General features: G+C 39.1%; 1 protein-coding gene across 8 annotated transcripts in view; it reads right to left on the bottom strand.

The window, feature by feature from the left end:
- Positions 1-26,516, bottom strand: part of Ssdp (Sequence-specific single-stranded DNA-binding protein) — an 80,519-nt gene that overhangs the window by 15,567 nt on the left and 38,436 nt on the right. For 4 of the 8 annotated variants that reach the window (XM_019056042.2, XM_019056043.2, XM_019056039.2 and 1 more), the window contains exons 6-12: positions 18,296-18,382; positions 14,729-14,827; positions 11,011-11,085; positions 9,395-9,443; positions 6,787-6,816; positions 1,351-1,556; positions 233-271 (exon numbers count right to left, since the gene is read on the bottom strand). In XM_019056042.2, the coding sequence (XP_018911587.1) occupies positions 233-271; positions 1,351-1,556; positions 6,787-6,816; positions 9,395-9,443; positions 11,011-11,085; positions 14,729-14,827; positions 18,296-18,382 (585 nt within the window). The remainder of the gene's footprint in view (positions 1-232; positions 272-1,350; positions 1,557-6,786; positions 6,817-9,394; positions 9,444-11,010; positions 11,086-14,728; positions 14,828-18,295; positions 18,383-26,516) is intronic. The other 4 variants (XM_019056045.2, XM_019056041.2, XM_019056044.2 and 1 more) reach the window with 3 other exon arrangements.

The following is a 26,516-nucleotide window of genomic DNA, read 5'->3' on the forward strand; positions in this document are numbered from 1 at the left end:
TTCGCTGACTTTTTCAGACTCTAAAGTTGAATTAGAGATTTTGTCAGAGTGGTTATTATTTTTGAGCAGATTTGCATGAAGAATGGGCAAATAGCTTTATTCTGAAAGTTCTCCCCATAATTTAACTAAAAAAATAAAATGTTTGTATCCTACAATCGAACTTCTAGTTATGAGAGGAACAATATTCAAGAGTGGAACATAATAAGACTTAGATCTTTATTTGTTAACTTACGCCATAGTTTCCAGGTGACGAGGAAGAGTAGTTCATCGGCTGGAAAAAAAAAGGAGAATCATTAGTGCTTTTGTGAGTTAAAGGAAGGGTTTCCATTATTTTCCAAGTCAATTATATTTCTCAGGGTGATTCCCTAAAACAAGGTGTTTACTTTCTGCAGGAGAAAATTTTTCTGACTTTTCAAGGTTATCCTTGATCAAAATTATCAAAAACTCCTGACTTTTCACATCGACAATTTACACACGTAGAACTGAAAATAGCATCGATTTCAATACAAATGACAGAAACATATGAACCTCTTCTCTTCAGGTATTGATCATTCCATTAAATAAAATTGCACTTCCATACTGAAAATTATTCATCGATTTACTTTTCAGAGTGTAAAAGATAGCCTTGAACCTCCAACAAGACTGATTCAATTATGTGGAGAGAGCTGACGTGAAATTTTTAAAGTTTCAAGATTTTTCAAACTTCCAGTCTTTAGGAAAAATTCCCTACCTTTTCCCTGATTTTTCTCACCAGATGAAATTCCCTGTTTTCTAAACTTGTAGAAACCTTAAGTAGGTTTTTGAAATGGAGAAACTATGTCATGTATGATTAAAATATTTCAAACAGTTAATACGACTGAATATTCAAGCAAAAGAGATCAAGATGCTTTTTGAATTTTTTTATCACTTGCTCAGATGTGCAAAGAATAACCCCACATAGCTCAAAAGAGGTGAATGCGCCAAATAACATCAGAAGCTTACGTTGAGCCTTCCAAAACCATTGAAACGTGCGATTTGATTTAATTAAACTTTGGTTTTCATATGAGTGGGAAATTCAAATTTTTCAAAACTAATGCTAAGTGAAAATGTAAATATCTTGTTTGGGACTGAATTTTAAAAATTTGTCTAGTGTAAATCATGTTTTACTAAAAATAAGCATTACTCGGTTGTCTGTCGATTGTTGACAGCGAACATAGCTTTTTTTGGTTTAGTTCCTTCTGCTCTCACTTTAGATGCTTCTCATGTATTTTCAAGTGAGAAGTATTTTTTAAACCTAACACTGGTCTTTGCCAGATGGATGACGCTATACAGTGCCCTCAAGGAGGAATAATTACTAGCAGAAAGACTTACCGTTGATGTGTTCGGTTGCCACTGCGGCCTTCCGCCTGCCATGGGCATAGGTGGCATTCCTGGACCTCCACCGGGCCCAGGACCTAAACTACTGTTAGGAGGGGGGCCTCTCATTCCAGGACCATACGAACCGGGACCCATGGGGCCCATCCCAGAACCCCTTGGAGGGTTCATTCTTGGAGTCATAGAATTCATACCCGGAGGACCTGTAAAAAAAAGGGTGAATCTAAGTGTTTCAGAATTTTACAGAAGCTTCATGTCAATATTTCAGGAAAGAGTTTCTCAAACAGCACTAAAAATAGGAGGAAAAAAATATGCATCTCAAGCTAGCATTTATTCTAACTTAAACTGCAAGGAGTCTGTAGGTTTGTAAAACTCAGCACACAACTTGAGGAAAATTTTATATTTGGCAAAATCTCTACTACTAATTTATATAAATAAGTATTTAGTGCAATGACAGTACAGACTATTTATTCAATGGATCTTTCTTCTATGTTCTGCCATGGACCGCTGGACAAATCTTCTCATTAAATGTCTTGCGGATTTCTTTGAGTATGTTGTGAATGTCCAAAGTCAATTCATCAGTTAGAAATTTATTTCCAATATTTGCATTTGCAATCAATTCGTTGTCTCCAGCACAAAGAAACGTATCTCAATAGAGCTGTATCAGAATTTCTAACTAACTTTTATGTTGACTATCAGCTGACCATAAAAATATGGCATCGTTTTTTCTTAGGAGTAATGCAAACATCAGAGTCATCTCATTGAGGCAAGATTCAGTTGTTGATGCCTATAGATGGATTGCAAGTTTCCTTTTGTAATAAAAGAGGAAATATTTTCTATATGCCACGAATGCATTCTTCATGATAGTGGATGCTTAGGGAATGTTTTAATCAGTGCATGGACAACAGGCTCCCAATTGAAGAACACATGGAAATATAGCACAGATTTATTTTTCACATTTTTCTAACCCTTATTTGTACAAAACCATCTACAGTAATTATTATTTTGCGATAAAACCCCTTAAGGTGCGGCACATAAGGCTTGCATTCGGCAAAATGGAATGGCGTATTCGGCAACTGAAGTTAACGCTTACAATCTATACACAGGGAATCAAACAGGCTTAGCACTTGTCAATTTGCCGACCAACTCACGCATCATTGCATGCCATAAGTATTGCACCTAAGATTATCAAACATGTTAGATACCCCCATTCACAGCAAATTGTGGTGCAGGAAATTGCAGTCACTGATCCTTCAAAATGGCAAATTTCAAATAAGAAAAGAAAAGAAAAGAAAAAAAAAACATTGAACAAGGCAAAACGAACACATGCAAACAAGACACTCGTAATTTTTATGTAATGCTAAAAATGTACTTGATATACAAAAAAAAAACTATGTTTGAAGACGGAGAGTTCTAAGTTTACAGAGAAAAATGGTGACGAAAAGAAAAACCCAAACAAATTTGGGCACAGTTGTTACCAAAATGAGACACCCAACCACCGTTCACCGTTCTAAATTACGAAGAGAGCAATCGAAAAAAGGGTACGGACTCAAATATTTAAAACATAGAGAGTGAAGCGTTACAAGCATGCAGAAGAATTTGAAGAGAGTTAGCCAGCCCAACTAGAGCATCTGGTGATCGAAGGGAGTAAGTGACATTTTCGAGAAAATGATGATTCAAAACAAAAAGCGTTTCAAACTGAACTATGACATAATGATTGACCTTGAAATTCCAGTTTATGCTCCTCAGTATTGGCTCAAATATTTGGAGAGCCGCAGGTCCCTGCGTAAATTTTAAACATCATTCTCAGTGAAATGTAAGTTACACGTTTCATTCGCCAGATGCTTTAATTAATTCAAGAGAGGACAACATGTTTGCTGCTTGAAGAGCATTTCTCTTCAGACACCAGCAGTGAAAAAAAAATATCAATAAAAAGGCCACTAAGAATCACCATGAGTTCAGAGGTATATGATAAATAATTTCTGATATTAAGATCCATGAACGTAAAAACTTGGCATAAGGACCGTTATTCTTGTTTTTGACGTATCAAAGGATTAAATAGTTAGAACAAAAATCTGTTACTGAGGCAACAGACCAACTGAACTTTGATGACCAGTGACAGGACCGTATCAATGGCTAGGCTCAGAAACCACACATCTCGATTGACAATGCTGCAGACTTTCAGTGATTCTTCAGATTAAAATTGGAAAAATAATCGACAGTATTTCTTGAAAACGAATGTGTGCTTTTTTTTTGTTCGAAGAATATTGTTGAAAAATGGTAAACAAGGAATTTTCATGCCTTAAGAGAAAAATAAATTGTCAACAATTTGAAAATACAGCAATCTAAATTCGAGGTTTTTGAGTTAAACCAATTATAAGCTGGGTACATGCCTCAAATATAATGGGCCGGAGGCATTTTCATTGATAACAGATCCGATTTCCAATCGGGTTCTCAACAGATTAATTTATTTAGCGCCAAAATCCAAGTTTCAAGAAAATCGGGGAAACTGAGTGCGTTTAATCTTTTGAGCCTAAAAATGTACATGTTTGAAGAAAATATATTAAAAGTGGGCTGAGAAGATTGAAAGCATACTGAATGGCACACCTTTCTCCATTTTCGTCTGGATTTTGACGCTAGGATCATTACGAAAAATATTGGTTCAATTGCAGTGTTACAGATGACAATTACACTTCCTTTTTCTACGTGTGCATTATAAAACATTCCATTGCTCAAAATTGGAGCTTTCATCTATGTGATTGCAAGAAATAAATTATAGTTAAACTAAAAGAGAATCTAAAACTAAAATTTAACGGAGAAAAAACATAATAACCCTGAGGAACAGCATTCTCAGATACATATGACACGCACTATCCTGACTGAATAATAATATCATTCAGAAAGACTAACCATCAGTGTTCTAATTTCACCAATGCATCTACAAATGAGAAGCATGTGCTAAATTTAGAGCCTAAAGAATTTGTGTGGTCTTCACCTCTGTCGGGGCCTTACTACTTGCAGAATAGTATACTCTTTAATCAAACTTTTCGAAGCTCCTAAAAATTTGTGAAGCCAATATCTTAAAATTAGTCGTGATGGCCAAATCGCGCCTGATAATATATTTCTTAAGGGCCTGAGCACCAAGATCCAATTTTCGAGAAAACGGGAAAAACCGCCAACAATATTTTGATCCCAGAAAATGTATGTGTCTGAGGAGAGCCTATTAGAACTGGGCTCAAAAGATTGAATGCACACCAAATGGAACAATTTTTTTCCAATTTTCTCGAGATTTGGATTTTGGCCCTGGGCCCTCGAGATAAATAACAGTTCCAGTTCTCAGTGAAGTTAGAACACTGACCAAAGAAGAAACTAGGAAACAGACAGACTTAAAGCTAAATATTATTTTGGGCCTTTATAAAACTAAAACTAAAAAAAAAGAAAAAAAAAACTTCATGGAAGAACGAAATGAATTTTAAGATCATTGGACTTAAACTCTCATTTTTAATGCATTTTGCAAAAATGAGCTATTATTACTTGTTCAAAGTGTTCAACCATAGAATTACCAACATATCTACAAAAGGGAACAAAAATGAACCAGAAATAGTAGTTCTTTATTGCAAAACGTTGTTAATTTTATCTTCAAACTAAAGTAATAATTTTGTTCAGAGTCACACATTTTAGATTCTCTCGGTCAGGACCTGATACCCAAATCAATAGTACCCTGCAAAACAAAAAATGACGTTGGAAAAATAACAAAATTTACTTGTGAGGGACTTAGGAACTTCAAACTCTATTTGAAGTAGTGTTCAACATAAGCAGTAACATTAAAAAAATATCAGAAGATAGAATTCCCACAGTTTTGTTTCTATTTATAAATGATTTACCTTGTACCATACTGACGAATGAAGAAATTTAAGCAAATAATTTATTATGAGGCATTAACCACTACTGAATTTACTGCTTCGTATTTTACTTTCACTGACTTTTTACCCGCATGACACTGCACAGGACCCAAAGACAAAATTCGTTCGAAAAACTTTGTTCGTTTTTAACACAACTGAACTTTCAGAAAATGCAAAGGTTCAGGAAGGGAGCGCGATCAAGGAGGACAACGAACTGAAGTACAGTTGACTTGAGAAGAAGCTTGAGACCAAGATTCGTTTCAACGCTGGAGAATCCGAGTCAGCATTTCAACACAATTTTTGCAGCACTTGCAGCATTCGGGCTCATGTATCTTGCATCACCAAACAGTTCAAGGAGAGAAAATCTTCCAGAAACTCAATCCACTCAGAGATGAGAAAAAACTGAGTTACCAAGAACTGCAGAGTATGCAAAAATCTCGTAAGTGAAGAAAGATACCGAAAACTTCCTAAAACCGTACACGGCATTTCCCTATGTACTGGTCGCGGTAATTGGTTATATTCAAGTAAAAAAGTATCTTCAGTAGGGCTTTATTATCCTATTGTTTTTAAAATTAATAATTCAACCTTAATAATTGCAGGGTTGCCACAGAATTTGGAAAAAGAAATTCCCTATTATTTCCGATTTCTTTGACACATCTCCGTAAATTTTCCTGGCAATTGACGAAACGCCAGATGGTTAAAAAGATATGATTAGAGAGTTTTCGAGCAAAATTTATTGTTTGAGACGTCAAACTCATCCTAGGAAGCAAATAAAAGTGACTCAACTATTTCCCCCTGACATTTCCCAGTACTCCTTGACTGTGGTAACCCTATCATTGAGTAAAATCATGATTCAGTACATGTGCAGAACTTTTCAACTTCACTTAGGTCCCTCACTTCACTCACAGAATTTAGTTTTGAAATCGCACTGGAATGCAGTACAGGAGTCAACAATGTTTCTGGTTACGTCTAATCTCTCTGTAACTTCCCCTCACCAAATTCGAAATTCAAAACCCTGACTGTCCTTGTTTCCTCCTTCATTTGACACCCTGATAACTCTGGATAGAATTTTTCAGCACTATGGCTCCTTTCTTTACATACAGTAAAACGTTTTTCTTTTCTGTTTCAGATTTGAGATGCTCATCATCCATCTTAGCATCATCACCAAGGTTAGAAATCATGAAATATTAAAACATATGCGTTTAGGTTCCGGATAGAGAGCAATTTGGGAATTTGTGAAGGTCTCGATGAGCAAACTCCCGACTGAGCTACTTTATTACATACTGACAATATTTCTCACGATAAAACATCAGATAATTCATAAGCTACGTGGAATGGATTCAGATCACGAACAGCATTCCAGATAGAGTCAAGATATCCCAGGCGGACAGTGATTATTTTATGTACAAAAAGTTGAGAACAAATGAAGCGTAGGTGCGGATAGAAGAAAGGCGTTCAATTGAGAGGAGACAAAAGCAAATGATAATGCTCTAAACATTGAATAAAAACAGGTAAAATATCATTAGCCTACCTTGCCAATTTACATAATCACCGCCTTCACCTATGGGTAGAGAAACATAAGAATGAAATGAGATTACACACGGTAATACCATAACATCAGGGTGATTTCAGTTGTAAATCAGCATCAGACAGGTTTTCCGATCAGTCAAAATTTCAGCACTTCATTCAGAGTGAAATCTTCTCAAAATCTTACTCATCAGGAGATTTTAATTTAGTGAACTTTTCAATTCTCAGGGCCTTTCCTTGGCTAAAATAATAAGGCTCAGTCTTGCGACATATTTTTTTATAACGCTCACACAAAAATTTATTCCATCTGTTAGGTCCAGCCCGGAGCCGGATTTACAGTGTGATATACTAGTGCACCACTAGGTGTTCAGATGGGGGCCCAGGTTACTAAAGTTTTTTTCCCTACCCTCTCAACACATTAACTTCTGAATCTTTTTCGACAATAGTACTATCCCTTGTTTCTACTGGCTTAATTTCAGTCTGTATGGGACCCTTTTACCTTTTCTGTCCTCACAATTTGTATCAAGCAACGCCTCATATTGCTTTCAAGAGGAGTTGAAAATTTCAAATTTCATCAAGGGAGTCCCCCCAATCCCTTCTAAACCTCTCTTTTTTAGAGAGGATTGTTTTATGGGGGCCTGCACCAAAAATGCCCCCACCGGCCCATAAATCCTAGATCTCAGTAGCCCTAGCCCAGCTCATCTCAAACGAAGTCAATTTTTACTTTTACGCGTAAAAGAGGAGTGTACAGCAAGTAAACTCTTTGCAGTAGGTCCAATTTTTTAATGGATCTGATCACTTAGGATAGAAATTCAGATTCAATGACTAATAAACGTATAGCCAAGAACTTAGTATAAGCTACCGCTATATATCAGGACGAAAAGAATCAGTAAAAATTAACCCTCCTTTAGATTGCACAAATGGAATTATTCCATGTTGTCTTAAAGGGCATGTAGATGCAATAGCTCCTGCATACCTCAATTAATAACATCACTCTTGAATTAAGTGCTCAAGGCATTTGATCCCCATCATGATAATTAATGTTCCGAGGAGACTAGGCATTTTTTCACATTTTAAGAGCACGAGGAAAAAAACACCTGAGAAACTTCTAATTATTAAAGATTTTTTTCTACTATTGCAGAGGAATGAGTAGGCGGCAGATAATTGACAAAGATAGAAAAAAAATTACGCCCTCAATTTTGAAAGTTCACAGTTTTAACCTTTGGCGTTCAATAGTCCAAAGATCAATGTTTTCTTTCATTTGTTTTTGCGATGATCGACAGCCCTAAATTTACTACTAAACATGATTCCTTTGACTTCTACACATTTACTAGCCAGCACCTTTAGGCATGCACGCATTCATTTCAAAAGAGACCTTCAAATTCTGAATGATCAGCTTCGTTGGTAGCCTCTACTAAGTGAAAATTACCTTAATTTTATCTTAATACTGAGAAACATAACTTAAAACTAAAATATCTTTATCATGAAAGTTTCTGATGAATATCTAAACTGAGAACCATAAGTTAGATAAATGATGCAGAGTAACACAGCGCAACCATTTCTAAATATTAACGTTATTCATTCATGATTTTGGTCAAAATTTACTTAATTGACCAATGATGATAATATAAAATGACTTTATAATTACTTAAAGATGGACAAGAAAGGTACTGATCTTAAATTTATTTTGTACTGAAGTCTGCGGTCCTTCCTAACTTTAGGATAAAATTAATTGTAAAAAATATTTTAAGTCCTCCTCTTCAGAGCAATGAAAACTGCCATTATCAGAACTAAATCAGATTAGATACTGCAGAGTTAGCGGTAAGAATTGGAGAAAATTGAAAAATTGAGTCTGGGCTCGAATAGTTAAATGTGAATTATATACTTTGGGTACTTAAGATTGGCCTGCCATAGGGATGTTATTACAAATCCTTGTCGGTAAGCTATCAATACTGCTTGCTCTAAAATTCCAATACATTCTGGTTAAGCTGCGCTTGTTGGAAACGGCTGCTACTATTTGACATGCATGAGCTCCACATCAAAGCATTGTTGTACGACTGTCTGCTTGTTGTTGGTAGCTTAGCTCGTAAAACTGATAGGAACTGCTCATTTTTGCTAGCTTCGAGCACTCTGATTGCTATTGATAAAGGACTTTTTATCATTAATTCTCTTTAACAGAACTGTTTTGATAGCTTGCCGACAACTGATAGAACACCCTAGAAAATAAGAGATTGACATTAGATTATTTGAGAAAGGAGGGATAAATCATGTGATAACAAAACGTATGGGTAAACACAGTGAAGTCTGATGCATGTGATGCAAAAATCAAGATAAAAAAAGAATAAATGAAAGACTTTAAAGAAAAAATGCACGAAAAAAAAACCAAACTGAGATAGAAGCGAATACCTGCTCAACTAACGAATAATTAGCACACTTCAATCAAGTCGAAGGGAATGGTTCAAAAATGAAACTATGACCATTTGAATGAATAATCAATAGTGTTAGAAAAGCAGGGAAAAATTAATAGAAAAAAAAGGATTAAAAAAATTATTAAAAAAAAAATCAAGACAAAATTAAAGGACTGGGAAGATAATGAAAGAGGAAAAGCTTACCTTGTCTAGAAGGATCCATTCCACTTGGTATCATTGGTTGACCAGGAGGCTATAATAAAAGTTAATGTCATAAATTAGGGTCATTTTATATCAAATAAGTAGAATTTGGTGCTTAAAATTTTATCTACCAAGTTAAATGGAGTTTTTGCAAAAATTTTTGATTTAAATACTGTCACTCATGTAAAATTTTGGGAGGAACTCAATGTTGCTACTATTTTTCTCTGAAACTAACTTCCAAGCTCTAAAAAAAGCTCTTGAAATGTAAGCCGTAATGGAGAAGATCCCTCTCTCTATGCTGAGAGTCCACCTCTATATCCAGTCAAGCTCTCCATGCACAAGTAGGGGACGCATATATTGGAGGGTTTGCCGTGGTTCCAGCCTTGAAGTCTGAAACAAAGTGGCAACCCTGCTAATATATTTGTCCCTCATTTGTGTAAGGATATTTTCACTGGGTATAGAAGTTGACTCACAGCGTAGCCTCAACTTTAAGTGCTTTTTTGGGGCATGGGAGTTCGTTCCAGAGAATACGTATGACACCGTTGCGATTCTTGTGAAAGTTTACAAAAGGAAAAATTCTAAAATTGCAAACACCTGTGTATACACATAGGAGTTCCATTGCAAAAAAAACCAAGCAAAAATATCCATGACTTTTTAAGTTCTGCATCAGCATGGGATTTTGTGAAATTCCTGATTTTCGCACAGTATAAGGAAGAAATGCAGTCAACAAATCAAGGTTAATTTTTTCCCTTCCACAAGGTGTGGGGGAAGTAGTTTAATCTTGAGAAATAAATCATCTTTTGACATACACAACCATCTAGGGGTGAAGGGATCTTATTGTGTACAAACTCACAGTTAAGATATTGGTGCGAATGTTTAGAAAGCTATTTCTTGACACACACAAACACATTAATGAGGTGAAACACGTAACAAACAGCATTGGCAATAATGCATCTGTATGTCATACTACCATAGACCATAATCTTACAGGGACATTGGAAAATGTTTTAAATTCGAAAGGCTATGCTTTATAATAAAATTTTATTGAATGTATTCCTCGATTTAAATTTAGCAGGTAATTTTCTGATTGACTCCTGCTGCAACCCATCATAGAGGCTGTTTGTTGAGCTATTCGAAAAGCATTTGGACAGCATTTGACAAAAGCAAAATCATTTGATAGCGCTAGAAGTAATGCTTATTGATACTTGTAATCCTTGCTTTTACTGCCTTCTCTGCTTGTCTAATTTCTCATTCTTGTACCAGAATTAATTTAAGATTTTCTGTGTCAGACACTTCTAGAAAATGCTTTATTTATTGGTGAGCCGTTTTACTTTACTCTACTGACTGTTCGATTTTCAACATGGCCTGAAGATGGCTACGTGAACTGAAAAGCATTTCGCAGCATGTGATAAAACCGAAAAAATTAAGGTATCATGGCTACAATGTTCTCTTCATTCTTCTGTTTCAAGATATTTCACGATTATTTTGGTACAGTATATGTAAAATTTTCCGAGCAAACTGTTAGTCATCAAAGCTCAGTTTGCCCCAAGGACCTTGTTCCTGAGGACTGTCGTTAATCGAAAACGTAATTTAATCAAAAGAAGAAAGTAAATACTTACTCCATTGAAATCATTTCCAAGTTGAGGCATCCGAACTCCTGGCCTTGGACCTGGATACCTAGGACCCATAAACGGCTGTAAAAAAAAGAGGAGGAGTGAGAATCAAAACCCTCAATGATATTAATTTTCCGTAAACAAAACTACACTCGTAATACAGGGACACACTCATGAAAACCTACATGGAATGAACTTGAAAGCCAAACGAAGCACATTTTTTCTTTCACCAACAAAACTTGCTGCAATGCTACGATGCCCAATCCAAAAAAAGACTTAACAGGTGGCAGCTGCTTGAAGTGAGGTGTTCGAAATTTTCGGGAAAAATTTCAATAAAAGCCTTTGTTGCAAGACAATCCTTAGTAGCATGGACTGTTAAATTTGAACTTTAAAAAAAGAACCGTAAAAAATGTGTTAGAATTTACAAATTAAGAAACCCTTCTGACACCTTTATAAAAAAATGTGCGAGAAAATTTCATCAAAAAGTCATGGGAAAAAATTGGCATCGAATTTTGTTAATTCTATAAATCACTATTATTATTGCTGATCGCAAAATAAACTGCATAAAAAACTTAAAATAAAGTTATGGCTATTTACTCAAATAAATTGGTAAACAACTTATAAAAAAGCAAAGCAGCATTTTTACACAAAGCAGAGCAAAATGGATTTCTTAATCGGATATTTTAACAACTTTCTTAGGAGCTTTCCTCCTTTAAATTTCTGAGTTCAACTTTTTTTTAACAGCCGATGCTAAAAGGATAATGAATGAAGCATAAGAGACTTGTCTTCAGGCGAATACTTTAGACATGAGACTTTCAGAGGGCAAAAGAAATAAATTGAAGCGATAAGCATTGTAAAAAGAATGTTATTTTAGATCCGATACCGCAGATATCTCAAATGGAAAACTCAAGTTACTTGATTCAGAGGATCTCAATCATATTACATAGATCATTATCAATGTCTGATTCTTCTATTAAATATTTTTAAGATGAGAGAACCATGATTTTCCTCCTTCATCTTGGGGAACGCCATTTCCACCTAGCGATTTATACGGATATTTTCCAAGCCCACCATCAAGAAATTGAGGACCTCTCCGTCTCACCAGAATTTTACCCTGTCTATATTTGAATCGCATTCAGCAGAAAGGAGCCAACAGTAGTAAGTGTTTTCAAAATCGGGCGATCTTTCTTCTTTACTTTAAACAATAATAAATACAAGTAAAACTATTCGCTATTCTAGTCATTTTTCTTTGATAAAGATGAAGATGAACAATTCTTACAACAGTGTAGTCGCCTTTGTTCCTTTCTACTAAATGCCATCAACTTTCACAGGTGCCACAAATAGAAGTAGGTACAATTGGTGCAATGAGACATTACGGGGAAGCAAAATGTAGGGAGGAGAAACACACCTGCGTACAAATTTCAGATAAACAAGAAAAAAGGAAAGGACACGGAGAAAGTGGAAAACTGATGAGCAACAAGCCGTAAGGAAGAATAGGTGTCTGAGGAGAAATTGATCGATAGCGGTGACAAATTTCAGGGACTCCTGAGAAAAATGATCTAGGATCTACTCCTACAACACTCAGTGACACATTTTTACTACAATCTTCAATCTCACTTAAAATTGGAAGAAACACAGTATGCAGCAGCAATGATATGAGAGGTAATATTTCATGAAACAAAGTGATTGATGATAAAAAATGAGAGCTTTGAAACTACCACAATAAAGCGAACACAAACAAATGAATGAATATAGGTAATGCTGGGTAAGTAATAGGATTTACATTTTAATGGTAAAACTCCAAAACCACGTGTCTCTGTTTGCGATGTTACAAGTTAAGAGTTGACTCAAGTTTACTTTGACGAGTATCACAATAAAAGGAGAGGTGCGTATCACGAGAGAAAACTTGTGATACGTGATTTTGATGATACAGGATTTATTCAAGCAAGATTATGTCACTGAGGATACTGGGGATTACATTAGGTCCACACTAATTATCTACAAACGCATCACACATTTCTCAGTTGAATTTTCAACGTCGATTGACAGGAAGAAACAAACGCGCCACTCATGAAATGTGATGGAGCCAAGCAAAGTGCCTTGAGGTGGAAACTCAAACTGATCAGTACAGCGAAGGAAAAACCAGTTGGGGGTTAAAAAATAAGACGTGTACTCTTTCTAAGACTCTTGAGAACGTTTGGTTAGAAATTCAAAATATAATTGGTACGTGGCAATGGTGCCAGCTAACAATAACAGCGAATTCCCCATACAGTCGACAGATCAATGGTCCAGCAGACAAGATACAAATTTTAGCCTTCTGATAAAAGTTTCTGAGCAGAGGTCACGTGGAACACGATTCGCACAACAAAAATTACTGAAATCAACTCCTAAGATATTAAGGTTTTCAATTTACATGGGTCATGAGGTATTTGAATTGTTCGCTCACAAGAAAGCAATTGCCTACTTCCATCAAGTCGCGTACTACAACGGTCTTGGTAGGCTTCCCAATCAAGCATTGTTCCTTTCGCACCCTGTGTTGTTCTAATTGTAAACAACTTGCTATAGCTGAACCAAAGCGTCAATATTAAGGCTGCCATATTTTCATACCATAGAGACTGCTTTGGTAACATATAGTATGTGATTTGACCAACATAGACTTTTCTTTTTTCATAAGCGGGAGGTGTTAATTTAAGCGTCAAGAAACATTACATATCTTGGTCAGGAGTTCATTTCAGTAATTTTCATGGCACGAATCGTGTTTTACGAGAAATATTGGTAAAAAACATGTATCAGACCACTTAAACTCTTACCTTGTCGACTGGTCCATTATTGGACGTTTTTTGCACCAAATAATGCAGCAGTGGATTCCATTTCGCAGTTAGGGACTAAAATTTCTGGTTCATTTTAAAAACAACTTATGTGTCATTAGTTTCCCTATGCAGATAGGTGCGTATATGTACATGAGCCAGAGAATTTAGTCTCTAATTGCAAAATGCAGTCCGTTATCCCCTCTGCATTGTGGTATGGTTACCTCTGGTATTTCCTTGACCCCCCATCTTAAGGCACATTTTGTCCGACTCCATCACGAAAAGCAACTGTAGTGTTGGAGATTTTGAAATCGATTTTCTAGAAAAATGGATTTTTAAACCAGAAAAATTGATAAAATCGCATCCATTTTCTTCGATGCAATTGATCGTATGAGTCGAATTTTTCCATTAAAATCAATATTTTCGATTTTTGCAACCCGAACGCACTAAATCGGCTTATTAGCCGATCCTAAAAAAAATATGGTAGAATTAACTACGCTCTAACACAATGATATGAGTATGGTAATAAACACCAGACTATATGGTTACATTTACCATATTATGGTGAGTATCACCAAGGTTCTGGTGAATACTAATGTAGTTCTGGTTATTTTCACTAAATATTATCACTGGGTAAAAAATCTTGTAGACTTATAGTACCTACATGTTTTCATACTTTTTTTTCAGTATTGGACCCACATTTTAGCAAACTTCCCGGCTATTTTCTTTCGATTTTTCATAGAGTGCGAATTTTGAGCCTTCGTAATTTCCAATTTTTTAAAATTGATTTGTCTGTCACGATTTGAATCGATGAGATCGGATCCTCGAAGAAAATCGACTCGATTCGATGGATCGATTTTTCGGGAAAAATCCCCAACACTAAGCGAGAGGGATGCACTGAAGGGAGGTGCGCTTACCTGACTGGCCATCATTTGGCTATGAGGAGGTGGGGGCTGAGGGTGAGGGGACGGCTGTGATGACGGATGTGTGGGAGGAGATGGCCTCATAGTTGAGTTCTGAAAATAAACACACATTTTTTGCTAAGCCTTTTGGTTTGCTCCGAAAAGCCATCGGTGCGGTGCTTGGTGCGACATGCAATTCTCCATCCGAGCTCCACCGACGACATTCAAAATTGACAGTGATGTTTCAAACTCATGTAATGATTCCGTCGTCTCCCAGGCGAAGGATCATAACCCCCTTCCAAGGTTGCAAAATAGACTCAAATAATTTAATTTTTTACAAGTATGTACCTGTGCGATTTTGGTCCAATATTGTTCTGGTTTTTGCTAGAGTAACTTAATTCAGGGTTGCCACAGAATTTAGAAAATGAAATTCCCTGACATTTCCCTGATTTCCCTGACACATTTTGGGGAAATTTCCTGATAATTGAAGATGAGACGGGTGGTTAAAAAGGCATACTTGAAAATAGTTTTCAGGCAAAATTTCTTGTTCAAAATCTCAAACCCATTCTAGAAAGCAAATGAAGGTGATTTAACAAATTTTCCCTGACATTTCCCGGTTTTCCTGACTTTTTAAAATTCCCTGACATTTCCCGATTTTCCCTGACTGTAGCGACCCTGTTAATTGAGTATCGCCATTTTTGAGACCTAAGGCCTCCATGTAAAGTGCGGAGGGGCGAGATGTCCATACTCAAGTTACTCTAGTTTTCGCAATAGATCGGAGGAAAAATCAGTGGCATTTTCAGTCCGAATTGCTTAAGATTCTCAAGGTAATAATGCAATTTGCGAGAGGAAATGTGGCAACATTGAAAGGTAGTTACATTCTTTCGTGAAGGAAACGGAAAGTGAAATTCAGTCGGTAAATAGAAAAATCACTGATTTTCTTCTTTCTTTTGGTGCGGTAAATTAAAAGAGAAGAGCAATTAACTAGCCAGTTCTTGCCACTTCCTTCTTCAGCAAGGAAGTCTTCATAATTGTCTAGAGGAGTATAAAAGTCCACAAGAAAAACGACTTCAAAGCATATGGGTCAATAATCAGAGGTTAAGTTGAAGAATTTTAAATTCAGGTCTCAATTCTTAACGTATTACTACCATCCGGCAATTTTAAATCCCAAACGGGATGAATTGAACTTTTCTTTGAGCGTCACTCAAAACGACTTTCTTAGAAGCGCACATTCAAATCAATAACGTTCCAATTTTCAGGATTATAAACGTCAAAATGTGTGTGGATGCACTCCTCTTTGCAACGATGCCAGTCTCTTAATCTTGACATCTTTCCTTTAAAATCTCTTTTGTCATGGACAATTTCAAAAAAAGGTTCTTGAAAATCCCTGAGAGTTGAGGGCATATCCCTGTATAGCACTGTTAAAGCACGACGTAACATAGTTTGTGCACACCCACCCCACACGTACTTAGGTAAGTTCCTTTAGAACAGATCTGTGCAGAGCCAACAAGGCAGTTTAGAGAAGTGCAAAAAATTTAGTGAAATATTTGTTAGTTACCCAAAGGGAAAACGGAAGGCTAACCATCATCTGTATTTGACAAACAGGGCTGGGAATTTGAAGAAATGAGGGGAATGAGGGAGCAGATAAGGTTCCAAAAATATTCTGAGTAGACTTGAGACAAGGAAAAATTATTCTAAGTGGACTTAAGACAAGGGAAAATTATTCTGGGGAATACTCTTTCAGGTATCCGAGGAATAATAGATACGCTAAACTGGAAGGCCTTTTTCAGACTCCTTTAGAAAAGTAATTAAATTCAAAATTAGTAAAGAAAAGAAAGTTAGTATTAAAATTTTTCCTTCATGGTGCTTTATGGTGCATGGTGCACCATTCTATCGTCGCCTTCTTTGTCGATCACTGTGTCTATCTATTTCAAAAATCTGCTCGCTGGCGAGAAAATTCAGTTGCTCTGGAAATATTTCATGTTCCCATTTTTTACTTTTTGTCTTTAAAATGTTAGCTACTCTTCAGCCTCTCATGTTGTAAAGTAAAGTCCTCAATTAGATTTTGTGAACAATGTTCATTTTTTCCTTCTTAAGATAAAGCTGAAAATCTTCGGTAGTGGAGACAGGTGCCAATCTTTGAGTGTAACACCTTGCTCGCTAATATCGGTTCATTAGAAGAGTATGAATATTTTCAGAAACATGGAATCAATAAATCAAGTATGCATTGGACTTCTAGCGAATTTTTCCAGATATGTTCATACGTGTATCTGGATGAAAACATGCGTGAGAAGACACATGAAATGAAGTGAAGTCTATTCGAAAGAGGAAACATAAGGAGCGAGACTCAGTGGACAATTGGACATTCACCTTCTAGTGCATAGTTCACGGTAATTTTTACAACATAGAAAGTAAGATAACTAACTAGGCGATTCACATCACAATATCCTAAACATGTAGAACATAGAAAACATGAAACGAGGATCTAACCCACCTTTAAGCAGCTTCAATGTTTTTAATTGTTTTCTTTTTCTTACAGAATTCCGAACCGATTTAAACTGATTAAATTTCTCTTGACTTCTCTTGTTAAAATATTGAAAACGGTTGCTGGTGAGTGATCGGGACATAAGTATCTTCAGTCGCCATGGCCCTCCTCCATTCAATTGCACTATCATTCTGGTGTGATCAACATAAATTCTTCTCACTGATCATTGTAACTGGTCACTTTGTCATTAAAGTACCATTACTCTTAATTTAAAAAAATTGTTTAATTTATTGAGAGTGGAAAATTCCCACTTTAAATGTTCTAGGACTCATATTCTTCCTCTTGACTCGAAATCAGCAACCTGTCCCCTCCTAGTAACTACCAATAAATCCTCTCCAGAGCCTAAAGGATAATCGGAAAATTTGTTACCACACTAGTATTCATTTTAAAGATTTGATAATCATTCTCGATTTTTTGGATTTTTGGTATAATAAATTAAACACGATTCCTCGACATGTTCGGTCACTTCTAATTGTGAGAGACAAAAAATATGGCAAGTGGACAAAGTCTGTGCACTGCTGCGAACCTCAAGGGGAACGGATTGGAAATGGGTCAGTCGCGCTGGTTACAGAATGGTGTTTTGGTCCTCGACTCTTGTAGATCGGCTAAAAATAATAAGATCCGTCTAAACAGCGACTTCCTACGTCCAATATTAACCGAGAAATTGAAAAATTCGGTTTGTGACGTCATCCACCGGGGTAGTGACACTCTTGGTTTCATCCACCTTGCTTTCATCCGAATTACACTCTAAGTTACAAGTGCAAATGTGTGTTTCCCTGACTGATGAAATCAAGGTGGAAGAAATCAAGGGTGTCACTACCGTGGTGGATGACGTCATAAACCGAATTTTCCAAAGCACGATATCTTGGTTAATATTGAACATAGAAAGTTGCTGATGGAACAGATCTTGTTATTTTTAGCTGATCCACAAGAATAGCATCAAAACACGATTCTGTGCCTAGCGAGACACACCTATTGAAGTACTGGCTTAATCAAAATTGCAGATGCCAAAAATAAATTAACAAGAAAATACTTACAGGAAAGAAACCAGGAGGAATGGGGCCTCCCGCCATGCCATCATTGGGAGGCATTTGACCGAGAGGACTTGGTGCGGGCCCAGCATTCTGAAAAAGAAAAGTATGTTTTAAATTGGGTGAAGAAAAATGTGTGTGTTTCAGTACATTCTCAAGAAATTCAGTACCTTCTTGATGGAAAAATTCAGTACTTTGTCAGTACCTCCAATTGAAGAGATTCAAATAATTTCAAAGATTTGAATTTCTCGCTTAAAATGCGATAAAAATGACGAAAAATTCCGGACCTTCTTGCGGTACGACTTTTTCAGTACTTCCGGACCGCTCTTGAAAAATCAATACTATTTCCGGACTTTTCGGAAATTCCGGACTTGTAGGACAACCCTGGTCCTGGTCCCCCTGGTTGTAGGTGGTCCTGTTGCATGTTTCCGGACACCCTGCCCTGACTTTTTAATATTCCCTAACATTTCCCGGTTTTCCCTAACTGTGGCAACCCTGCTTTGTCCATTGAACCCACCCGCTTCCACCAATAGGATCCTTCCATATCCCTTTGATCTCCTATGTCTATAGCTTCGCCTATCAATTTCAAAAATCGGCCTGCTGTCGTCCACCACAACTCGTAGGCTACGACACGCGCAGGCGAAAGCCAAAAAGCCCGGTCTCATCAACCCTGGATAGCGCGAGGCGAGATTCGATCATCGCGAGGGGTCGTCGGGACGGGCCATAGAATGCGCCGCGGAGGAAGGGGGTGGGCACGGAGGGCGGATATCGGGAGAGCGGATCGGATCAAAACTTCAAAGGGGCGACGATTCAACAATCAACAGGTGGCCTCCGACGCGACGTCGAGGGACGGAGAACGCGCGCCGCGTCGCGACGCGTCGTGGGGGTGGCGGCAGGAGGGGGGGAGCGCCGTCGAGGGATCGCGCTGACCCGCACCCTGCCGATGTTGCGTCGCTCTACGAACCACTAGGGTGCAAATTTTTCCAATTTTCATCCGGACCTGGGAGCTGATGGTTGAAATTGGTAGACAAAGCTATAGACAAAGTCACACTAGAAAAAAAAACCGCTTGGATCTAGAGTCCAGACTCTTGAAAACGATGACAAGAAAAAATACTCTTGATTCAATCGGATTTTTACTTGAATCAAAAGGAAATCCGCTTGATTTAAGAGGCTGGGTTCTTGGTTCAGCAAAAATCCGATTAAATCAAGAGTATTTTTTCTTGTCATTGTTTTCAAGAATATGGACTCTAGATCCAAGCGGTTTTTTTCCAGTGTATTCCGGGTTTTTCCTGGAAATTCTGAGAAAAATCTCCGAGTTCCAAAATAATAATTTTTATTATAAATATGATATAATTTTTTTTCCAGTGCAGAGTGTCTACTAAAACAGGCTGGCCAAAAATCAGTCCTTTTACAGTACTTTATCAGTACATTCCCAAGAAATTCAGTACCTTCTCGACAGAAAAATTCAGTACTTTTTCAGTAACTCCCATTGACAAAATCCGGCACATTTCAAAAAGTTGAATTTCCCACTCAAATTACGACAAAAACGACAAAAAAATTCTGGACTTGTAGATACCCTGGCGATAGACAAAGAAGACAAAAATTATGCGGAGGGATTGATGTGAGCGGGTGGTAGAAATGGACAAAGGAGGTGGACAAACTGGGTAGATCCGAACTATCCAAATATTTCGAGTAAATATTCATGACTCCTTAAAAATCAAACTTTCCTAAGAGGAAATTTGGCAACAGTCGAATGTATGTAAGACTTTCTTCTTCAACACGGCATATAGTAGGTCGTAGATCGTCGAGGAGATGAATTATTTCTGCACTCTGTTCCCCGATTTGGCCCAGTGTTTATTCGGATATTTCAAGAAGATTTTTCGGTTAGTCTCCTCTTAAAGTAAAAAAGTGGTGTGTTTTTTTCGGAAATAGGCTAAAAAATATATGAAACTGAGATTTGCACACGCAGATACGCATTTTTCAACATCAGGAATCGATAAGCTAGGAGCTGTAGCAGGTAATGTTGGGTTGAAATACGCTGAGAGACGTAAAATTGTCGCATTTAATTGAAAATCGGAAAATAAATCAGTAATACGGCAAGACATGATCGGTATCTAGAGGTTTATTGCCTTCCGATACTGATTAACTTCAATTAATGATGCCAATCCGATCTAAATCCACAGCGAAAGCGTGAAACTGCCACAGAGGAGACTCGAGTTAGGTTAGATTGGGTCACGCAACTAAATCAACTCTGCGGTAATGCGAGAGGTGTCACGCGGAAATGAAGGCGCCTCACTGCTCAATCGCGCCGATTTCTTTGGGAGGTGCAAGTATCGGAGAGTTTCTAGTTCATATTTTCCTCTTTTTGGTGCGACTGCGTGCGAACATCAAGTCGAGGGCAAAACTGACAGAAGCACAACTTCGATTTCAACGTTGCAAATTTCCTTCGAAAAATCACGAAATTGCAGGAATCTTCGTTAACAATTTTCCTCCGATTTTCAGAGGATTTTGTTCCTAATTTGATCTTAAGTGTCTGAAAATTTCATTAAAAAATATTCATGATTTTCCTTGTAAATAAATATTTTCTGAGAGGAAATTCTGCAGCATTCGAAAGTTCATACGACGTTTTTCATTAGCATAGCAGTGTACGGAATTAGCTTTATTTTTATTTTAACGGAAATTCAATCAAGTTCTACATTTCCTGCGCTGAAAAAGAAATCCGGCCGTGGAAGCCGTACTTCCGGGCTATTCAGACATACCGTTTGCGTTCCGGGCTCAGAGGCCGAAAGTTCCGGGCGTAGCACCCAGAGCAACCTAATCTACGGCTCCAGCATCCGGAACTTCCAGCCTCTGAGCCCGGAACGGACGGTATATCTGACTTTTTCTTTCAGTGTGCTATCAGTCAAGCTTAACAACAATATAAATCGTGCGAAACGGTAGTGCACCCGTTCTATCTTGACAATACTTTGGAAAAAAAACACATTGGATCTAGAGTCCAGACTCTTAAAAACATCGACAAAAAAAATAGTCTTGATTCAATCAGATTTAAACTTAAATCAAGAACCAAGCCTCTTAATTTGAGCGGATTTCATTTTGATTTAAGCTTAAATCTGATTGAATCAAGAGTCCTTTTTCTTGTCAGTGTTTTCAAGAGTCAGGACTCTAGATACAATGTATTTTTTTTCCAGTGGACCTGATATCGCTCGGGATGTTCCCAGTTGTCCATTTTAACTCGATTACGCAATACTTTTAATCTGACGTCACTGCTTGATCTCCGGACGCGAATCCCCCCAAGGTAGAAATTTAAAAATAGTCATCCCTGACTTCAAACGACGACGGTGAGCGAGGCACCGGGGGGAGGGGGGGGGGGGTTCCGCTCCTGGATTTGGCGGGAAAACGGCAGCGTCGCGGCGCGAGCCGAGCCGGTTGTCGTCGGGACGCCCTCCGACGCATGCGTCGCGGCGCCCGAGGCGAGGCGCCGCGACGCGTGAGGGCACCGCACCGCGCGGACAGTTGTAAACAAACATTCGATCGCTCGAGTCCGACGGCGGGAGAACTGCAACGCAAAACGCCCGACTTTCGGAGCCCGCGCTACCACTTTCCACGACAAGAACACCAGGCGACCACAGTGGCGAGGTGTAAATGATCGAAAATCGATATTTCCTCATTGGAGAAGTTGCATATGTGAGGAATTTGCGATTTGACTGTTGATAATTACGTAAAAGTTCGCAAGAAATACGATGGTGCCACAGGTTTTCTCTGAAATCAACTCCCAAGCTCAAAAAAAGCTCTCAAGTTGAGGTCAAAATGGAGAGGATACCCCACGCTATCCTGAGAGTCCACCTCTACATCAAGACAAACTCTCTATGCCAAAATAGGGAGCAAATACATTGACAGGGCTGCCATTTTATTTGGAGACTCCAAAACTGAAAACACGGCAACCCTGCTAATGTATTTTCTCTCTATCTTTGCATGGAGAGTTTGTCTTGATGTAGAGGTGATAGCATGGGATATCTCCTCCATTTTGGCCTCAACTTGAGAGCTGTTTTTGAGCTTGGGAACTGATTTCAGAGAAAACCGGTGGCACCATCGTGTTGCTCGCGAACTTTTACAAAAGAATCAACAGTCAAATTGCAAATTCCTCACACATGCAACGTCTCCATTATGAACAAAAATTCAGCCGTGGCCGAAGTCCTTGGTTTTCCGTGGAGGATCCTACATCGTAATGACGTTATTCAAGGGGCTGTTCACGTATTACGTGACGCACGGGGGGGGGGGGTGTGTTTGATCCAGCGTTACGGTGCGTTACAAGGGGGGGGGGGGGATCAAGCCCAGCGTAACAAATCCAAGCCAGGGGGGGCTTCGAAAAAACGTGCAAAAAATTAAAAATCCCGCCCTTCCCAAATGAATCTTTTCGGCGCTTGACCCATCGAACGGAGCGCGAGTCGCACTTACTCACCCTCCCACCCCTCTTCAACCCCCACTCCATCGGTCTCCACTCCAGTCTTCCAGTAAAACTATGAATAAAACAAATCTAATCACGTATTATCACACCTTTGTTGATCTCCTCCCGTCGTATTTCAGCGAAATATCTCCCATAAAAACCCCCGGATTGTTTTCAAGTAGTTATCTCAGCGTTTTCTCAGGGTGTCTAGTATTTTTTCATTTCGAAAATTCCTGATATTTTCCTGATTTTCTTCGACTCCTGGCACGGTAGGCGAAAATCAGTAAGACTTTCTCCGTTGAGGAGATTCGCTTAAGGAAAACTCCCGATAAAACATCCGATTTTTCCGATTTTCCTGATATTTTCCTGATCAGCCAAAATTCCTGATATTTTTCGGTTTTTTCTGATGCTAGACACCCTGTTCTTGATTTTTTGGAAATGGGGGGAGGGGAGGGGAGGGTCAGCGTTGTGTAATTCAAAAGGGGGGTGCAGGGCTGCGATACGGGGCGTTAAGAGGGGGGTGGGGGATCTAAAAATCAGATATTGTGCGTTTCGAAATACTTGAACGGCCCCGAAGCACAGCCCCTCACTGCATTCCTGGTTCATCCTGTCCGGCGCTGGAGGTTATTCATTCACCAATAACGTATTTGGACGCACGAGCCGGCAACCAGGCGCGGAGCGTCGCCATGGCGACGCAACAAAGCGGGCTCCAAACCGGGGAGCCGGGCGAGCTTTTCATTAATTTTCCTCCGGTTTTTGCTTGGATTTCTCTCCGAAAAGCGAGACGTCTCGTCATCTCGTCTCGTGCAGCGTGTATGACGTCGCCGCTCCGTCCGGGGCCCCAGTGATGGAGGCGCACGTTGACAGATTGTGTCGAAAATCGACTCTTTTCCGCGTAAAACTCACCTGGCTAAATGCGGATTTTATTGCACTGCCCGGCAACAGTGTTTTGACTGAGTCGCTAGATCGTGCCGAAAATCAATCCATTTTTCCGTGTATTTTAATTCGATGCATTCGTATTGTATCGCGTCTTCAGTGGCGTGGCGTGCTTTGCGATACATCGATTGTTATGTCATTTAAACGTATGGTAAAGAATCGATTATTAAGGTGTTTGCTGCGGACACCCTGTTTATCGATCCTTTTCCATGAGTTTAAATGGGACAACAATCGATAAATCGCGGAGCACACCACGCCACCGCGCGTCTTCTGACAGTCCTGTTCAGACCGCGTTTAGTAGAGAGGAACTAGGCCACATCAGTTGTTGCCAAATTCAACTGGGCAACACTGGAAAAAAAACACATTGGATCTAGAGTCCAGACTCTTGAAAACCATTGACAAGAAAAAGGACTCTTGATTCAATCATATTTAAGCTTAAATCAAAAGGAAATCCGCTCACATTAAGAGGCTTGGTTCTTGATTTAAGCTTAAATCTGATTGAATCAAGAGTATTTTTTCTTGTCGATGTTTTTAAGAGTCTGGACTCTAGATCCAATGTGTTCCTCCTTCTAGTGAGCGATTCGTGCCGTGGATTGCGGTCGAACGGGGTAAACCTTAAATCATGGTATACAATCCAGCAGGCGCAGTGTAGGCAATTTGCGCATGGGAGTGTATGGTGCGACGGTGTAGCGTTTGAAGTATCTCTCGGTTGTCGAAGGCGCTACATATGGTGCGCGCGGGCGAGCCTCTTTATACTTTTATTGCTCGCGATAATTTTTATTCCGATTACATAAAAAAGGTATTATTCATTTTCATGTTTCTTTTCCAGTGAATTTAATTTGTTTACAAGAGAACGTTTTAAGCGGCTTCCTTGGAAAACCTTAAGGAATTATCTTCGGCCTATGCAGAAATTTCACTGGAATTTGCACACAAATCCGCACAACCAATTTCGTGTAAAAAATTAAATTGCCCATAGTTCAATTTGGCAACATCTGATGTAGATTGGTTCCTTTCTGCTTAACGCAGAATTAGAATTAGAATACTAAGACGCAATCTGGCAATGTCGAAGCAAGGTTGCGAGACGACGAGAAAATTCCCGAAAAAAATACATGAAGACATCCGACATATGAAACGAAGAGGGGGGGAGGGGGGGAGGAGGTCAAAAAGTGAGAAAATTTGCATTGGTTAACGACCACTCTACCGTGCTAGGGAAGAACGCCGTATAGGCCTTCAGATGTCGAAAAATTTCCTCTGTTAAAAAACGAATGTTCAGGGAAATCTGTGGACGTTAACCCCTCTAATTTTTCAAAGAATTTTTTTCGAAATCTGATCTGGATTGTCTAGAAAAACGAGAAAATACTCATAACTCTCTTTAAAAATGAGCACTTTATCGGAGGAAATTTAGGAGCTCTCGAATGTTCATACGCCGTTTTACCTTAGCACAACGGCACTGGAAACGAGGGTCAATTTATACGACACTTTGAGCGAGATTCTGTCCGATAAGAATTCGTCTTACGTTCTGCCCTCCGACTTCCGAGTTTCCTTGTTCCTGGTGCATCGATATGAAAATCGATACTTCCCCATTTAAACTAGGATAAAAAATCGAACATTGGCGTGATTGTTGCAAACTCTAAATAATCAATCTATTCCATAGAATGTGACACATAATGGAGATAATGCATGTGTGAGGGATTTGCGATTTGACAATTGGTTCTTATGTTAAAGTTCGCGAGAAACACGATGGTGCCACTGGTTTTCTCTGAAATCAACTCCCAAGCTCAAAAAAAGCTCTCAAGTTGAGGCCAAAATGGAGGGGATACTCCACGCTATCCTGAGAGTCCACCTCTACATCAAGACGAACTCTCCATGCAAAGATAGGGAGCAAATACATTAGCAGGGATGCCGTGATTTCAGTTGTGGAGTCCACGAATAAAGTGGCAGCCCTGTCAATGTATTTGCTCCCTATCTTCGCATGTACAGTTTGTCTTGATCTAGAGGTGGATTCTCAGGATAGCGTGGGATATCCCCTCCATTTTGGCCTCAACTTGAGAGCTTTTTTTGATCTTGGGAGTTGATTTCAGAGAAAACCAGTGGCACCATCGTGTTTCTCGCGAACTATTACAAGAGAATCAACAGTCAAATCGCAAATTCCTCTCACATGCAACATCTCCATTATTCTTGTTGTTTTTTCTACACGATTCTTAAAAAATAATAATTCTTTACACGAAAAAATTCGAGAACGAAGTCTTGAAATGCGGAGAAAACGAGAAGTTCCGCCCGAGGAAAAAAGTTCAAAGTTCCGCCGCAAAATCCCTCGACTTCACTCTCACCATCCAAGAATGCGGGCGGAATTTCCCGACTTTTCAAGAACTTGTCACCCCGCCTGGCCACACACCAGTAAATCCCAACGATGACGTCACAATCAAAAGCGTCTACACGTCATCGCTGCACGCCCCCCCCCGCCCCCCGCGGGGGGAGGGATGACAAGCCGCGTGCGTGTCCGAGTGCAAAGATGCACAAGAAGGGGGTGGGGGGCGGGAGGGGTTCGACCGGTACGCGAGGGCGGGGGTCGCGGGGGGCGGGAAGAGGGGCGGCGTTTGAAGGGTGTCTGGGCAAAATCAATACGCACGTGACGCCTCTCTACCACCTTTCTTCCGTGCACTTTTACCTCCCCCCCCCCCCCCCGGCTTTCCACCGGGGTGGACTGGGGGGGGGGCGAGGGGCAGAAAAGGGGGGGGGCGTCCGACATCGCCCTACACCCCCCCGTGCCGTCCTCTGCTCGTCGTTCCGGTGGTTTACTGACGGAATTCTTTCCCTCCGCCTTATCTTGATGCTTTTGACAGGGAT

This window comes from Bemisia tabaci, chromosome 9 (assembly GCF_918797505.1).
Source record: "Bemisia tabaci chromosome 9, PGI_BMITA_v3".
Lineage (NCBI taxonomy): Eukaryota > Metazoa > Arthropoda > Insecta > Hemiptera > Aleyrodidae > Bemisia > Bemisia tabaci.